General features: G+C 46.3%; 1 protein-coding gene and 1 long non-coding RNA gene across 4 annotated transcripts in view; one reads left to right on the forward strand and one right to left on the reverse strand.

Annotated features, from left to right (window-relative positions):
* TRIOBP (TRIO and F-actin binding protein) overlaps nucleotides 1-12,884 on the forward strand; it is a 65,717-nt gene extending 52,833 nt beyond the window's left edge. For 2 of the 3 annotated variants that reach the window (XM_081211090.1, XM_081211089.1), the window contains exons 16-21: nucleotides 653-764; nucleotides 1,954-2,113; nucleotides 3,496-3,609; nucleotides 4,422-4,508; nucleotides 5,594-5,792; nucleotides 12,096-12,884. In XM_081211090.1, the coding sequence (XP_081067216.1) occupies nucleotides 653-764; nucleotides 1,954-2,113; nucleotides 3,496-3,609; nucleotides 4,422-4,508; nucleotides 5,594-5,755 (635 nt within the window). In that variant the 3' untranslated portion in view covers nucleotides 5,756-5,792; nucleotides 12,096-12,884. The remainder of the gene's footprint in view (nucleotides 1-652; nucleotides 765-1,953; nucleotides 2,114-3,495; nucleotides 3,610-4,421; nucleotides 4,509-5,593; nucleotides 5,793-12,095) is intronic. The other variant, XM_081211091.1, reaches the window with a different exon arrangement.
* LOC308596276 lies at nucleotides 12,656-15,227 on the reverse strand. The gene is made up of 3 exons (XR_014012432.1): nucleotides 14,497-15,227; nucleotides 13,677-13,929; nucleotides 12,656-13,534 (listed from the first exon to the last, which is right to left on the reverse strand). It is a non-coding gene; the product is annotated as an uncharacterized lncRNA (long non-coding RNA).
* Nucleotides 15,228-15,537: the final 310 nt, after the last annotated feature.

The raw sequence follows: 15,537 nt of genomic DNA on the forward strand, positions 1-15,537 counted from the left end.
GCGTTCCGTGTGCTGCGCTGGCTCGCCAGATGCAGCTTTGTCACGCTGGCCACGTGACCCGGAAGTGTCTCCGGACAGCGCTGGCCCACGGCCTATAGAGTGAGATGGGCGCACAAACCCCAGAGTCTGTCAAGACTGGCCCGTTCGGGCAGGGGTACCTTTACCTTTAGAAAGGTGGGACATAATTTGATATCACCAGGACACATGCCATGTCTATATACATATGTGTATGTGCGTTTATGCATATTGTACAGACATCTTCAAGCATCTTCTCTAATACATGGAATAGAATAATGGGTGTTTTGTGTGCATTTGAGGCTTACTTCTACTGAGACAGACCATTGGTCTATCTAACCCACTGTTGTCTACTTTGACTGGCAGAATCTCTTCAGGTTCCTGCACAAAGGATCTTCCTTGTTTCCTGCTGCCTTCTCAGTTGCTGCTGTTGTTTAAACTGGCGAGATGGCAGAGATTGAATTTAACGCTTGTGCTGTGTCCCCACTGAGCTCTGTCCCTTCCCCAAGAAGGCTTGGCTTCTCCCATTTAGCTAGGAAGCATTAAAATGCATTGCAGTTTCTACTTCAGCACATCTCGCGTGTCTTCCCCGGCTTCTGTTTCTTTTGCCCATTTTTCAAATTTTCTTTCCCTCTAGCAATTGAAGCACTGAAGAAGGCACACAGGGAAGAGCTGAATAAAGAACTGGGCAGGACCCGCAGCTTCCAGAAGGGTGGTTTAGACACCGACACACTCCGGCGGCAGCATCAGTAAGTAACTTAAATGGCTCTTTGGCTTCCATTCTGAACTTGGAATTGTGTCCCTGAGTTTAGAGAGGAGGGAAGGGTTGTCTGTTCCCAAGTGCAGCTTGGGACATCGTTGGGTCTGATAAAAAGGAGGGATGGGGGGTGGACTGTGGGATCCTGATAACTAATCACAGAATCATAGAATTGTAGAGTTGAAAGGGAGGGTCATCTAATCCAATGCCAGGATCTTTTGTCCAACATGCAGCTCTTCTGCATAAGTGTGGGTGGAAATCCAGCCTGGGATCACTTTACATTGCAGAATTTACATAGAAATAAGTCTCCAGAAATAATTGTTACCTCCCTGGTAGTAAACACTGTCCCGAAGTTCCGGACCCTTAACAATTTAGCATTTTGGTTATGTAAATGAAAAACATCTGGAGAAGAAAATAATAATGAAGACTTTTGATGTTTACTATTGGGGTGCTTTTTGCTCTGATCAATATTAATGTACTGGGTTGTAGTTTTTTGGTTGGCTTTTGCTTGTTTGTTTGTTTTTTAAAGTCCCATGTGGTTTCTCCAAGAAAAACCAATCCAGGAAAAACAGATTAGAACCCTTCATCTGACACACCACAAATGGTTTTATTTTGGGACATTTTCCCACCTGGAGGCACATTTGAATTTGGCTTGGGATACAAAACTACCACCTAAAACTGTCGGTGTCTTTTCTTTTAACTACCATATCCCCACTAAGCAAAAAGTGATTCAGGGAAGTCGATAAGAGCCCTTCTCCTGAAGCAACACATACGGCTCGGTTTGGGACACTCTCTTATCCCAAGATACACTGGGAATCAGATTAGGTTAGGAAAGTGCCCTGAATACTGTCTCTGTCCAGCTTTTAGTGTTTCTGAGCATGCAGCTATCTTAAGCCAAAGTGCTGTTGTATAATAGATGCTATCAGTTTTCACTGGATTACAATGATCTTGTCATCAATGGTCATTTGTGCAGAGTCGTGACCAACCCCACCTGTCATCTAGCACCTTTGTTCTCTGGTCAAGGGGCAGCTTGTGCAGCCCACAAGGGGAACCCTGGGATACCAGTGATGGCAGAAGAGACCATCAGAGACGGGGAGGTCAGCTGTGTTTGTGGAAGAGCCCTGGGATGGGGTGATAGCTCTTGGCAACAGCATTTTTTTTTTTTTTTACCTCTGCTGCAGGTCTGACGTCGAGTCCCTGAAGAGGGAGCTGCAGGTGCTTTCAGAGCAGTATTCCCAGAAGTGCCTGGAGATTGGGGGCCTTGTGCAGAAGGCAGAAGAGCAGGAGCTTATGCTGCAGCACTGCCAACAGGAGGGAAAGGAGTTGCTGCGGCAAAACCAGGCGAGTGGCTTTCTGCGTAGACAGGAGTGGAGGACCTTTGGACCGCCAGATGTTGCTGAACTACAACTTCCATCAGACCTAGCAGTTGCTGGGGAATGATGGGAATTATTGCTCAGCAACATTGGAAAGGCCAAAGGTTTCCCACACCTGATCCAAGGGTGGGAATTGGGAAGAAGAAAGTTGGTGTGGAAGAGAATATCTTCTTCATCTTCATCATTATTTACCTTCACCGCGAGAAGCGAAGTTACAGGGAACCAGGCAGAGGACCTTCTCAGTAGTGGCAGCCGCCCTGTGGAACGCCCTCCCACCAGATGTCAAGGAAATAAACAACTATCTGACTTTTAGAAGACATCTGAAGGCAGTCCTGTTTAGGGAATTTTATTAATGTCTGATGTTCTATTGTATTTTAAATATTTTGTTGGAAGCTGCCCAGAGTGGTTGGGAAAACCCAGCCAGATGGGTGGGGTATAAATGATAAATTATAATAACGATGGTGATTTTCATTAATTTCATTACTGTATTTTCATTAATTGCATTTATTAATTGCTTTATATGAAAGGGTATCAAAGCAACTGCACAATATACAATATAAACAGTTAAAATCAATTAATTAAAAGCCAAAAGAAAAAAGCCCTAAAATGGGCATCCAGCAACATGAGGAAGACTGTCACCACACAAAAATATGAGTGCTGCAGTAGAAGCTAACTTCATTCCCAAAGGCCTGGGATGATGATGATAATTTTTTTTTGCTTCCAATAAAATATAAAGACACAATAAAACATCAAACATTAAATAATTTCCCTATACAAAAATAACTAACCAACCCCTTAGTCTGGCACCTAAAAACTGACAATGATAGTACTAGGCAAGTTTCCCTGGGGAGAGTGTTCCACAAATATTGGTGGGAAGACCACCAAAAAGGCACAATTTTTTGTGGCCATTCTCTGCCCTTCCCTTAGATGAGACACACGGAAAAGGGCCTCTGATGACTATCCACAGGATCTGGGCTCATTCATGTGGGGAGGGGCAGTCCTTGAGGTTTTAGGGTCCTAAGGCTTTATAGGTCAAAACCAGCACTTTGGGTGGAGACCAGAAACAAATTGGTAGCCATGATAGTCAAGCTTACAGCGATGACCTAAAATTCCTACTGAGCTGCTGGTGGTGGTTCATGCTACTGACTGGTGTTGGCAACAGCTGTGATTATGATGATGGCCAATTCATAGGATTCTTGTGCAGGAGGCATATTTTAAAGCTGGAGGCATTTAGGATTTGACCATTTCCATTGAGGATCCCTGGAAAACAGGCTTTGTAAGATGCCAAGTATCTGCCTGTTTAAGAGCAACAGATAAATGAAGCCTGACTCTTCGGCTCCTTGTCCCCAGGAGTTACAGAGGCGCCTATCGGAGGAAATTGGGCAACTACGAGCATTCATTGCAGCCCAAGGCTCACGTGATGGTGCTTCACACAACAACGAGAGGAACTCTTGTGAGCTGGAGGTAAGGACTCTTGTTTCTTTTTATAACCTGGTTCAATGCCCATTGTGTGCCAAGTGTCTCAGATATGAAATGCTGCTTATATCTGAGAGCTTGCTGCTTTCAAAGTGTCAGGAGAAGAGTAATCAGTTTGGAAAGGAGTAGATATCAAAGGCTGGAAAGGGGAAACGTTTGTGCAGTTGCCTGTGAGAACTGTGCTTGGAATGGTTGTAAAGCAGATAAAACACAGAGTACAGCAACTAAAGAGAGTGATTTTGATATGGAGGACAGTGGATATTGTCTGACTTTGTGTGAGTGACCCTTGGCTTTGGGCTTCCTGAGTAATCTTAGGGCAGCCCAGTCTGTAAAAAGATGGCGGTTGTGAGCACCGTAAAGACGGTGAAGCTTTTCATACTCAAGCAATGCCATGATGAAGTAGCAAAGAGTTATATGTTTTATTTATAAAAACATTTATATACCACATCATTAAAAAACTCAAAGCAGTTTGCAATAGGAAAGCTGCCATAGGCTGTGAAGTAGTTATTTGAAGAAGCTTGTGATGAGGCCCAATTGTTGTTGGTCAAGATGGATGACTTGCTGAATGTAGCTGCACTCTTAGACGACCACTTGGCCCATTCATGAAAATGTGTGTGTGTGTGTTCTGATCTTCTGCTTCGTACCAGAAGCCATTTTGCAAATATGCTATATGGGACACTTGAGCAACCTAGCTATTGTTGCTTATTCTCCCAAGGGGATTAGGAAACCTATTTTACCTGTGCCCTCAGCAAGTTTTCAACCCATTTCCTTACCTCTCCCCTTCTGCTCTTCTCCTGCAGGTGCTGCTGCGAGTGAAAGAGAACGAACTTCTGTACCTGAAGCAAGAAATCCGGTGTCTTAGGGATGAACTCCAAATGATGCAAAAGGTAGATTCCTAGGAGCAAGTCAGGTTCGCTCGTCAGCAGGGAAAAGGCAGAGCCCTTCCTTAGCTCAGGTCCTGCAGGCAGGGCCAGGGTTAGTTGTATTCTGTACGCTGACTTCTGTGTGGTGTCGTTTGGTACCCTGATGCTGATGTCACTCTGCGATTCCCACCTGCAACATCAATCTGCCCTGTAGAGCATCTGCTTTCATGCAGAAAGTTCCAGGTTCAATTCTTGGCATCTCCAAGGAGGGCTGGAAGAGTCCCATTTGAAATTTTGGAGATGCACTGCCCCTCAGTACAGACACTACTAAGCTAGATGGACCCATGGTCTGGCTTGGTATAAGGCAGCTTCTTAAGTTAGGTCAGAGTAAGTCTCCCCTGCACTCATTTCCTTGCTTCCATCCTTTCTGGACCATCGAGGGCCAGAGGAAGCTGAAGGCATAGACTTTGGGAAAATGGGAAAGAACGGCAGATCTTCAGAAGAATAGCCCTGCTGGACCAGACAGCGGCCCATCTTCTCACAGTGGTTAACCAGATGGTAGGCAGGGCCAGAGGCAAAAAGTAGGTAGAGCAACGGAGGAGATTTTCAACTCTGAACAGTAGGCTGTGTTCCTGCCATGTACATGTCAGAGGTTTATACAGGGAGAAACACACGCTTACATCCTGGCAAGCAAAAAGCATTATCATATTTCAAGGACACGTTCCAGCCAGGTCAAAAGCATTTGAATGCAGAGCTGGGTAAAGAGCACTTGAGTGGAAGGTGTTTCCTGGGGAAAGTATTGAGGGCCACATTTGGCCCTCAGGTCTGAGGTCCCCTGCCCCTGTTCCAAATCTTCTACTTCTGTTTATCAGCTAATGAGACTGTTGCAGAGGACAGCACAGACAGATGTTGTTGAACTCCATCTCCCATTATCCCTGTTGGTTAGCCTTGCTAGCTGGGGGCTGGAGTCTGAACATCATCTGGTGAGCCACAGGTTCCACATCCCTGGTGTGTAGACTGCAGGAGATCCTGGAGAATAGGATTTGAACTGAGTCTCAACTCTGGGTTGGATACCAGTTATCAGTGTGTGGATTCCTTTTGCCCTGCAGGATAAGAGGTTTGCCTCGGGGAAATACCAGGATGTCTACATGGAGCTGAACCACATCAAACAGCGGTCAGAGCGAGAGATTGAGCAGCTGAAGGAACACCTGCGCCTGGCCATGGCAGCCCTGCAAGAGAAGGAGATGCTGCACAACAGTATCGGCAAGTAGAGGAGAGCAGCTATCAGGCCTGACAAGAGAACGTCGGGTATAGCTATGAATGAGCAAGGGTGCAGAGGCAGGGACAGGATTTGAGAGGCCACCTTTGCTTCCAGGATGGCACTTATATTGGACATGGCATTTCTGCCTTCTGCTTGTCAATGATCAAAACTAGTCTTAACATAAAACAACGTGAAGCTATTCCTTCAAGAATAGTGTTTTAGGGGCTGCTATTTTCTTGCCTCCATTCTCATGCGTGGGTGTAGGTGTAGCATGTGGCAGCACACATGCTAGAGGTGAGTGGGGTGGTTCATACCCCAAAATGGATGGGGCCATTCCTTTTTTCTCTCCCCCTTTTCCATGTTGCCCAACAGGCTCCAGGGGAAGGGACAAATTTCACTTGCCACAGGTCTGAATTGCCAACTTTCCCTGTATTTTTGAAGCTAGGCCTAGAACAGCAGGCTGCCCTCCCTGCATAAGCTCAGAATGGGCCTGTAGAATTCTTCTGGTGACCCAAGTATCTAAAAATACCAACATTAAGATGTGAATGTTGGGAAACTGCCAGGGAGATAACGCCCATCTGAGCCCCCAAGCCGGAGTCCTGGACGTCCATCGGTCTCCCGTAGTCACGCAGATCCAACAGTTAGCGACACGAAGCCTCTGGAAATTCCTAGCCACATTCCTAGGCTTGGTGCACACTGTTTATCAGCAGATAAAAGCACAGCCAAAAGCTTGCACCGCAGAAGAGCAAAAGAGCATATTTACAGACTTTATTTAGGACATGAACAGAACAAAGAAAACACATCCATTCTGTCAGCGTCTCTGAGCCGACTGAAATCGAAAGGAATATCAGAACAAAAACATCCTGTGATCAGGACATGCGCAGACTCTTACAGAAAGCCTGCTCCCTTTTAAGGTGGAACGGAAATATCCTAACATCCTCCCCCTTTCCGTGTAACCTGTTGTACCTGTGGTTCACCCAATTGCAACCTTTGTACATAAACCTTATGTTGTTCTTTGTTAACAACCTTCGACAACAGATCAGCAGGAATTTCATTTCCTGGCATGTAGGACACCTGAATAAGTCCTTTCTGAATACACTCCCTTGCACGATGTAGCTTAATCTGCAAGTACTTGGTTCTCTGCTTGCAACTCTCAGAGTTCAGCAAAGCTAAACAAGATCTATTGTCTTGATACACTTGTATAGGACATTTCACAGACACCCTGATGTCCTTAAACAGTTGCATCAACCATTCACAATCCATGAGTGAAAATGACAGAGCATTGAGTTCTGCTTCACAGGAACTTAGGCTCACTGTTGTCTGCTTCTTGCACAACCAGTCAAACAGGCAGTGGTTGTACATGTAGCATACTCCAGAAGTGCTTGTACCATCCGTGGTGTCACTTCCAAAACTTGCATCTGCAAAGATTTCAAGACCTCCAGTCTTCTGACTGGTGAACCTCAGCCTGTAGTGCATAGTCCCTTTCAAATAGCGGGCTATGCGCTTCAAAGCTTTCCAATCCTGAACCGTAGGATTGTTGGCATGTCTGCTAAGCAGATTACAGCTTACAGCTATGTCAGGTCTTGAACATCTGGCAATGAAATTCATCTTGCCTAGAATGCATCTGTACAGCGTTGTGTCAGAAAACGCTTCAGCAGTACTGTCTACCTGGTAACCTGTCACCATCAGTGTGTCTGCTGGGTTTGCATCAACCAAATTCAACCTGGTTAATACATCAGCAATTTTCTGTGTTTGGTGTACCAGAAAATTACCTGCTTGGTCTTTCTCCACCTGCAGAGAAAGATAGTTGGATACCTCACCAAGATCCTTCATGTCAAAGTGCTCCTTCAGCTGAGCTAGGGTGCTTTGGTAGAAAGCCTGATTCTTCCAAAACATCAGAAGATCATCAACAAAACATAAACAATACAGTTTGTTTTGCCCCTCCTCTTTGACAAACACACATGGATCAGCTTTGCCCTGGTGAAAACCTAGAGAAAGCAATGTCTCAGTGAGTTTTGTGTTCCAACACCTGGCACTCTGCTTGAGACCATATAAGGATTTCCGCAGTTTACAGACCATTCCCTTCTGTATCTGCATCCCATCAGGTGGAAGCATGAACAGCTCCTCCCCCAAAACCCCGTACAAAAAAAAGCTGTATTAATGTCATGATGGGAAACATGCAGTTTCTCCTCCGCAGCAATCTTGAGCATCAGCCGAATGCTCTCATATTTGACTGTGGGAGAATAGGTCTCGTGGTAATCCTGTCCTGGTACCTGTGAAAAACCTCTGGCAACCAATCTGGCTTTGTGTCTGACTACCTTGCCATTCTGGTCTGTCTTGGCCTTGAAGACCCATTTGCTGCCAACCAGTCTCATTCCTGGGACTACCGGTACCAATTCCCAAGTTTGGTTCCTGTTCAAGGAATCAACTTCAGCCTTCATGGCATTAAGCCAAGGCTCAGCATCTTTAGAGGTTAACTCCTGAACCTCTTTGAAGCTTGAAGGTTCCCATACCTTCTCTGAGCTACTAAGAACAGCAGTTGCTGTCTTAGCAAACTCATCAGCATACCTCTTTGGAGGTCTGCCTTTGGTCGCCCTTTCAGACCTACGTACTAGACGCAAGTCTTCTGGACTCATCTCCTCTTTCTTAGGAGAAAAATGACCAATGGTGAACAGTGGTTCTTCCAGTTCATTGTCAGACGCTTCAGATGGTCTGACTGAGGCCTGTGCGCTCTTGTAGTCTGCTGTGTCATCACTGTCACTGACACCAGCAGCAGCAGCGCCGCCCACTGAACTGGAATCCGAACTCTGATCATCATCATCATCCTCATCATCATCATCATCATCAGCAGCAGCAGCAGCAGCTTTCTCATCTTTAGCTGCTTGCTTGACATCACCTTCATCCTCCTCTGGGTAACTCTGGAAAATTCCCACATTTTCCCCCCACTTGGGATTGTACTCAACACTCCTTGTGAATTTAATGGACTTAGAGTCAGTCATCCATACCCTGTATGCACCTTTTTCGTACCCCATGAACAAACCATGTGCCCCACGCTTCCCAAGCTTGTTGGTTTGTTGTGTGCGTACCCACATGTCCGAACCAAAGATTCTCATGTGTTTGGTGTTGGGTTTCTTGCCAAACATCTTCTCATAGGGGGTACAACCAATTGGTGATGACAATCTGCGATTAAAGGTGTAAACCAAATTCCCCAAAGCCTCCCCCCAAAACTTATCAGGGAGATTGGCATCATGCAACAAGGTTTTGATTCCTTGCAGCAATGTTTGATTTGCTCTCTCCGCAAGCCCATTCATCCATGGCGATCTGGGCGTTGACATGTCATGCTGGATTCCCTTCTCAGTCAGGAAAGCTTCAAACTGCTGAGAAGTAAACTCCCCGCCCCGATCAGTAAAAAAACAAGAAATACGTTTACCGTGCACATTCTCCAACCAAGCACAGAATGCCTTAAACTTTGGAAACGCTTGCGATTTCTGTTCGAGCAAATACACATGAATGTACCTAGAAAAAGAATCAATCAGAATCATGAAGTACCTTGCTCCACCTATAGAGGGCGCAAGTGGACCAACCAGGTCCGCATGCACTAGCTGGTAGGGTTTGGAAGCCTGCCTGCTAGACTCCTTGCCTTTTGGAGCAACCTTCACTTTGTTCTCTGCACAAGATACACATTTCATGTGAAATTTACAGGGTTTGATGTTCAAACCTTCAACCACCTCTGGCATCTTGGCCAGTGCCTTCCAAGAGAGGTGACCAAACCTTCGATGCGCATCGTGAATGCAACCTGCATGAAGAACTTTGTTAGTTTGTGCAACACAACAAGAATCAGCATTATTCACAACAGCAGTGTCAACATAAGTTATATGGAACAAACCATCCATAAACTTTGCATGCAAATAGTCCTCTTTGCCTTTACTGATGACACAGACGCTCCTCTTGAAGGAAATCTGAAAACCACGCCCAGTAAGCTGTGGGACGCTCAGCAAGTTGCTCGCCGCTCCTGGAACGTAAAGTACATTACTGATGGTAGTGTGCAGACTTGCAAGTTTCACAGTCCCTTCTCCTGCAATTTGCAACGTCCTTCCATCAGCCAGGTGGATCTCACCTTCCTGAGGCTTGAAGGAGATAAAGAGATGCCTGTCCTTGGAAACGTGGCGGGTGGCACCTGAATCCACAATAAATCTGCCTTTGGCTGTTGGAGCAGTCCTTACAGCAAGCAAACCCTTGTTTTTCATCGGCGTGGGCTTTTGCAGCTTGCCCCCCTGCTGCTCCTGGCCAGCAGACGTGCCTTTAGCCTTTGGTGAAGCTGTGCCAGCAAGCAAAACCTTGCTTTCCACTGGCGTGGGCTTTTGCAGCTTGCCCCCCTGCTTCTGGTCAGCAGACGTGCCTTTAGCCTTTGGTGAAGCAGTGCCAGCAAACAACGCTTTATTTTTCTCTGACGCGGGCTCTTCACCCTCCCTCTGCTCCTGGCCATCTGCAGGTGTCTGCCTGTGGCTCTGTTTACCTTTGCCTTTCCGGCCTCTGCAAAGGCGATGGCCTTGGTTCCCATGAGAAACAGAGCTCTCAGCTGCCGACTCCTTGGCTCCCCCTGGAGGCTGGAATGCTGTCTGGGATGACGTGACGGTCAGCTCCCCCTGCAGCTTGCAACCGGTGCCCTCAGCATCCCTGCACTCAATCGCATTCTGGGAAACAGCTAGGACCTCCGATGCAGTCAAACTCTGGGCTGGGATTATTGGCAAATGAGCTTTTTTCAAAGCAGACCACATTCCACGTGCAGTGGTGTTGCCAGCCAGCGTCTTAATTTCCTCAAGAGATACGGATAAGACTATTACGTCAATCGCTTTCGAATTCTGCGATTTCCATCTCTCTGTCAGAGGAACTGGGGGGGGGGCTTCAGAAACAACATGCCACACCCCAAACTGACGTAGCAAACTCTCACACCATTTTGCCCAAGTTTCATAATTCTGCCCATCCAACTTAGGGCACGGAGCAGTTTCTGAGGTCTGTAAGAGATCCATCTCAGCTTTTTACTTGAGCCGTGAGTCTATTTTAACTTGAAAGACTCCTTATCTTGGCAGCTATTAATCACGAAGCCTTTTTGGCTCAGCTCCCAGGCCAATTTAGCCTTGCCGGAGATCAAAGGCTCTTTGCGAGGTAGAACAGAAAAAGCGTCCGTCCCTTTCGCTTTTCCCCCCTTCATACCTCTCAAACGCAGTCTGTTGCAGCTTTACTCTCCTGTAGGTGCCGTGAATCTGGGCCCATAACCTTGTTGTTGGGAAACTGCCAGGGAGATAACGCCCATCTGAGCCCCCAAGCCGGAGTCCTGGACGTCCATCGGTCTCCCGTAGTCACGCAGATCCAACAGTTAGCGACACGAAGCCTCTGGAAATTCCTAGCCACATTCCTAGGCTTGGTGCACACTGTTTATCAGCAGATAAAAGCACAGCCAAAAGCTTGCACCGCAGAAGAGCAAAAGAGCATATTTACAGACTTTATTTAGGACATGAACAGAACAAAGAAAACACATCCATTCTGTCAGCGTCTCTGAGCCGACTGAAATCGAAAGGAATATCAGAACAAAAACATCCTGTGATCAGGACATGCGCAGACTCTTACAGAAAGCCTGCTCCCTTTTAAGGTGGAACGGAAATATCCTAACAGTGAACACTTCCTTTGTTCTCGGCAGGAAGAGTAGCACAATGTTTTCCCCTCTCTCGTTTTCCTTTGGACTCCAACTGCTATCAGCCCCAGCCAACATGCATGGATGATGGGAGCTGTATTCCACAGTGCTATCTCTGCTCTACAGGATCTACTGTATTGGCTGGAATATATGCCGCATTTCCCCCCCAAATTCCGATTGTGAAAAGTTTAAGTGCGGCTTGTATTCACGACCTTACGGTATCGCTGCTGAAACAGCTGCCCACAGGGTCATGGGGGCCCAAGCCCCACCCCCACCAGGCGCTGGCTTGGGGAGGTAGTGCCAGGTGGGCGCACAGCACGCTCAGAAGTGAGTGCCAGCCGCCGTCACCCCCACCCCCCCATTCATGGCGGTAGAGCCAGAAGGCGGGCCGCACCCGCAAATAAGCCTTGAATTTTAAAGGTGTGGCTTATTTGCACGTGCGTCTTGTATTCAGGCCAATATGGTAAATATCCTGAAACAGTTATATAGGCCTGAATTCAGGCCTGTGCTTCCTTAAAATGGTTCTGGGACTAAAAAAAGTTTATAAACAAGAACTGTTAAACCTGTGGTATGATGACTGCCATCTCCTAAGCCTTGCACATTTTGGTACGTTTCAGGTGTAAGTCAATTTCCCTAACTTCGTCTGTTTGTTCCATAGGTTAGTCAGCTTTGTGTACCTTGCTTTGGAGGACAAAGCTGTATCCTAGCAACCAGCATCCCCCCTCCAGGAAATGGACCAAGCCTCCATCAGACTATCCATCACGTGCACCTACATAACTCTGCGTGTTTGGGGCTGGATCCTACTACTTGCACCTTCTTTGGGATTTTATACATTAAAATATATTTTATATGGGGGTGGGGTGTTATATTTTAAAATCCTGTATTACGTTTTTAACCAGCAGTTGACAAGAGAAGTGAGCCAGAGATTCTCCCCAGCCTTCTTTTAGTCACAACAGAATCCTTGTTCCAGGTCCTTGAATATATCTGAAACCACACATGACCTCTTACTTCCAATTCTCTTCCAAGCAAAGAGACAAAATTTACACATGTTCCAAGTTTATGGCAAGTCTCCTTGGACGGACAGTGTTGATCCACAGTGATCCATGTTTTGAGATGCACTGTGCCAGGAGGAGGAGGATATTCTTCAGACGAAAATGGTTTTGTTCCAAGAATATGGGTTGGTTTGTTTTTTGTTTGGGACCAGCCGTTTGTTTTCACGTACTAAAAGCAAAGGCAGTTGTTTCTCCCCTTATGCCGATGAAACGTCTATGCATCCTACTGCAAAGTCAGCACCGGCCACATTCCAGAAGCTAGTCTTCCACCTGTGTGTTCCTGTGGGGAGGGATGTCACTGCTAATGTCGCCAGAGCCAAATGATGAAGGTGGCTGAATTTTCTTTCTTTCTGCACAATTATAAACTAACTTAATAAAAATCCTCAAATACCAAAGATGGTGTTGCTTTTTGGCATGGGCAAAAGAAGTTAACATGAATTCTTTACAGTAACTTAAGCCCTGGTAAATATTCGACTTCTGCATTCGCAGAAGAGCGATGTCTACTTCTCTAGTATCGTCATAATCGGCACTTATCTGTAGCTTGTTTGACTGTTAAGTACATATTGTAAACCAAGAAACAATAGTTCTTGCAGATCCATCTGTGCATTTATAAACCTCACAAGCACCAGTCTTGAGATTTCCCCCACCCAAGGCTATCATCATAGACCCAGAAAGGACCACAGCAGTCCTTATGGTGCTCATTTAATTTTATTTCTTAATTAGTTTCCTGGTTTTCTTCCATTGTGGAACCCAAGGTGATGTAAATGTGGTTCTGAGTTCACAAAAATTATTCATCAATCTGGATGTTGAGCACAGTGAGTTGGTTTGTGAGAAACAGCTGGCTTGACATTAAAGTTACATATAATGCATCCATTGGCCCAAAGTTAATCCTTGGAAGCAGCATGGCTATGAGAGTGGTCACAAAAAGCACCAGTACTTCAGAATTTACCCAGATCATCTTAGCTTCAATAATATGGTAACCTCATGCCTCACCCATGGCCTTCGTTGCATTGTGACAAAAGTCCTGAAGGAGGGGGTGGGGGACCTCTAGCCCAGTGTTTCCCAACCTTGGGCCTCCAGCTGTTTTTGAACTACAATTCCCATCATCCCTGACCACTGGTCTTGCTAGCTAGGGATGATGGGAGTTGTAGTCCAAAAACAGCTGGAGGCCCAAGGTTGGGAAACACTGCTAGCCTGTCAGAGGCTGCAGTTTGGCCCACATCAGTTTTTCTGAAACCATGCTCACCTGTCAATCACCCCAGTGGGCTGGTGACATTAACAGTAGATCCTTGCAGAAAGCGGGATTGAACCCCCACTGCTCAGCTGATGGGTGACAGGGTTCAATTCTGCTTGGTCGTCATTTCCCACTTGCCATCATTGACAGGTGAATGGGGCCATCTACCTGCCAGTCACCTGCCAGATGACTGACAGGTGGAGCATCTGCAGTGGGTGAAATAAAGATAGACAAAACTGGGGATGGGTATCTTCAGTACCTGGTAATGAGGTAACTCGCAAAGGAAATGCCACTCTTGTCTAGCGTGGCAGAAAGCTAGTGCCCTGCATTTATATGTTTTTTTAAAATAAATCATACACCATTGCTTATCTCCACCTCTTGCCTTAGTAATAAGATTTGTGATGGGGCTAGGCATTAAAATCCTGAGTTTTAAAATAGAATTATCTTAAATATGAATCGCTATTAGTAATTGTCACAGGTTTGTATGTAAACCTACTGCTTAAAATTCCCTTTTCAATCGAAGTTTCTTTTTAAGAATGCAAATTTGTTCTTCAAAATGGCTGTCAGTGCAGTCTTAGGCATGCCTACTCGGAAGTAAGAAACTGAGCTCAACAGCCTTTCTAACGCATGTAGAACAACAACCCATTAAAAAGCCGTTTCCGATCTTATTTCTGTCACCGAGGTGCGCTCCAAAAAACGCCTGATGCATCGGGGGAGATACGAGAGGAAGCCACTAGTTCTGTGGCAAACCACAAAAAGGGAAGTATACCTACCGCGAGAAATCAAAAAGAAAACCACTGTAGTGGCTTCGATCAGCGGTTACAACAAAGGCAGCGAAATCTTGCTTACGGTTGAGGAGAACGAAATCTGCAAAAAAAAAAAAATTGTTGTATTGTGTGTGCGCGTAATGTGGAGAGCAGGAAGGGGCACTCCTTGCACAGTGCAAGAAGGCGAGTTCTCGACAGGCGCCGTGCATTGGCCAGCCAGCGGCTGCTTACGGCAATCCTATCCCGTCGCATTTTTGAGAGCTCTACATTTGCTGCTGCCCATCAGAGGGCACCCAGCAGCGTGCAGACTACATTTCCCACAAGCCACGGCTCGGGCATCCTACGGTGGCCCAGAGCGACGCGAGCTTTCGCCTCGGCTGTACCCTCTTTAAGAATTAACCAGCTGACTGATGAGAGGCTCTTCAAAGCAGCTATGACTACTGTCAACAGAGGGCTGTCAATGGGCTATTGTGCACGGGGCTGCTTCTTCCATGGTCCTTTTTCAGGATCATTCTCAACTCTTCACTAAACACTCGCCCAGCCCTCATAAAGCCACTTCCATGAGAACAATTTTCTCAGCCCACAATTTTTTTTTAAAAGCGCGATGTCACCTTCTGTCGTTGTCATTATTTCACTGAAAACACTCCATCTTTGCCTTTTTCGAAAAACACCTATTGCAGTTTTGCCTTTTTACTCTATCTGCTGCATCGATAACTTTGTTCCTACAGAAAAATCCACGCCCCCCCAAAAAAAAATTGGTTAGCGGCAGTGGCGTAGCGTGGGTTGTCAGCACCCGGGGCAAGGCAAGTAATATGCGCCCCCTAACCCGTGGATTTGCGCCCCCTAACCCTAACCCCCAGATGGTGCGGCCGGCCCCCCCTGCACCCCCCACGCCACGCCACTGGTTAGCGGGGCATGTAGAATTTACATTAATGCAATCCTCTCCCCTGTTAACAACGTTTCTGATACGTTATCAGCAAGTCAAGAGGAAAGACACCTTAAAAAAAGAGTTTCAAAACAGCACGTTATCTACCCGCCGCTCCATCC

This window comes from Podarcis bocagei (genome assembly GCF_964188305.1).
Source record: "Podarcis bocagei genome assembly, chromosome: 10".
NCBI classification, from domain to species: domain Eukaryota; kingdom Metazoa; phylum Chordata; class Lepidosauria; order Squamata; family Lacertidae; genus Podarcis; species Podarcis bocagei.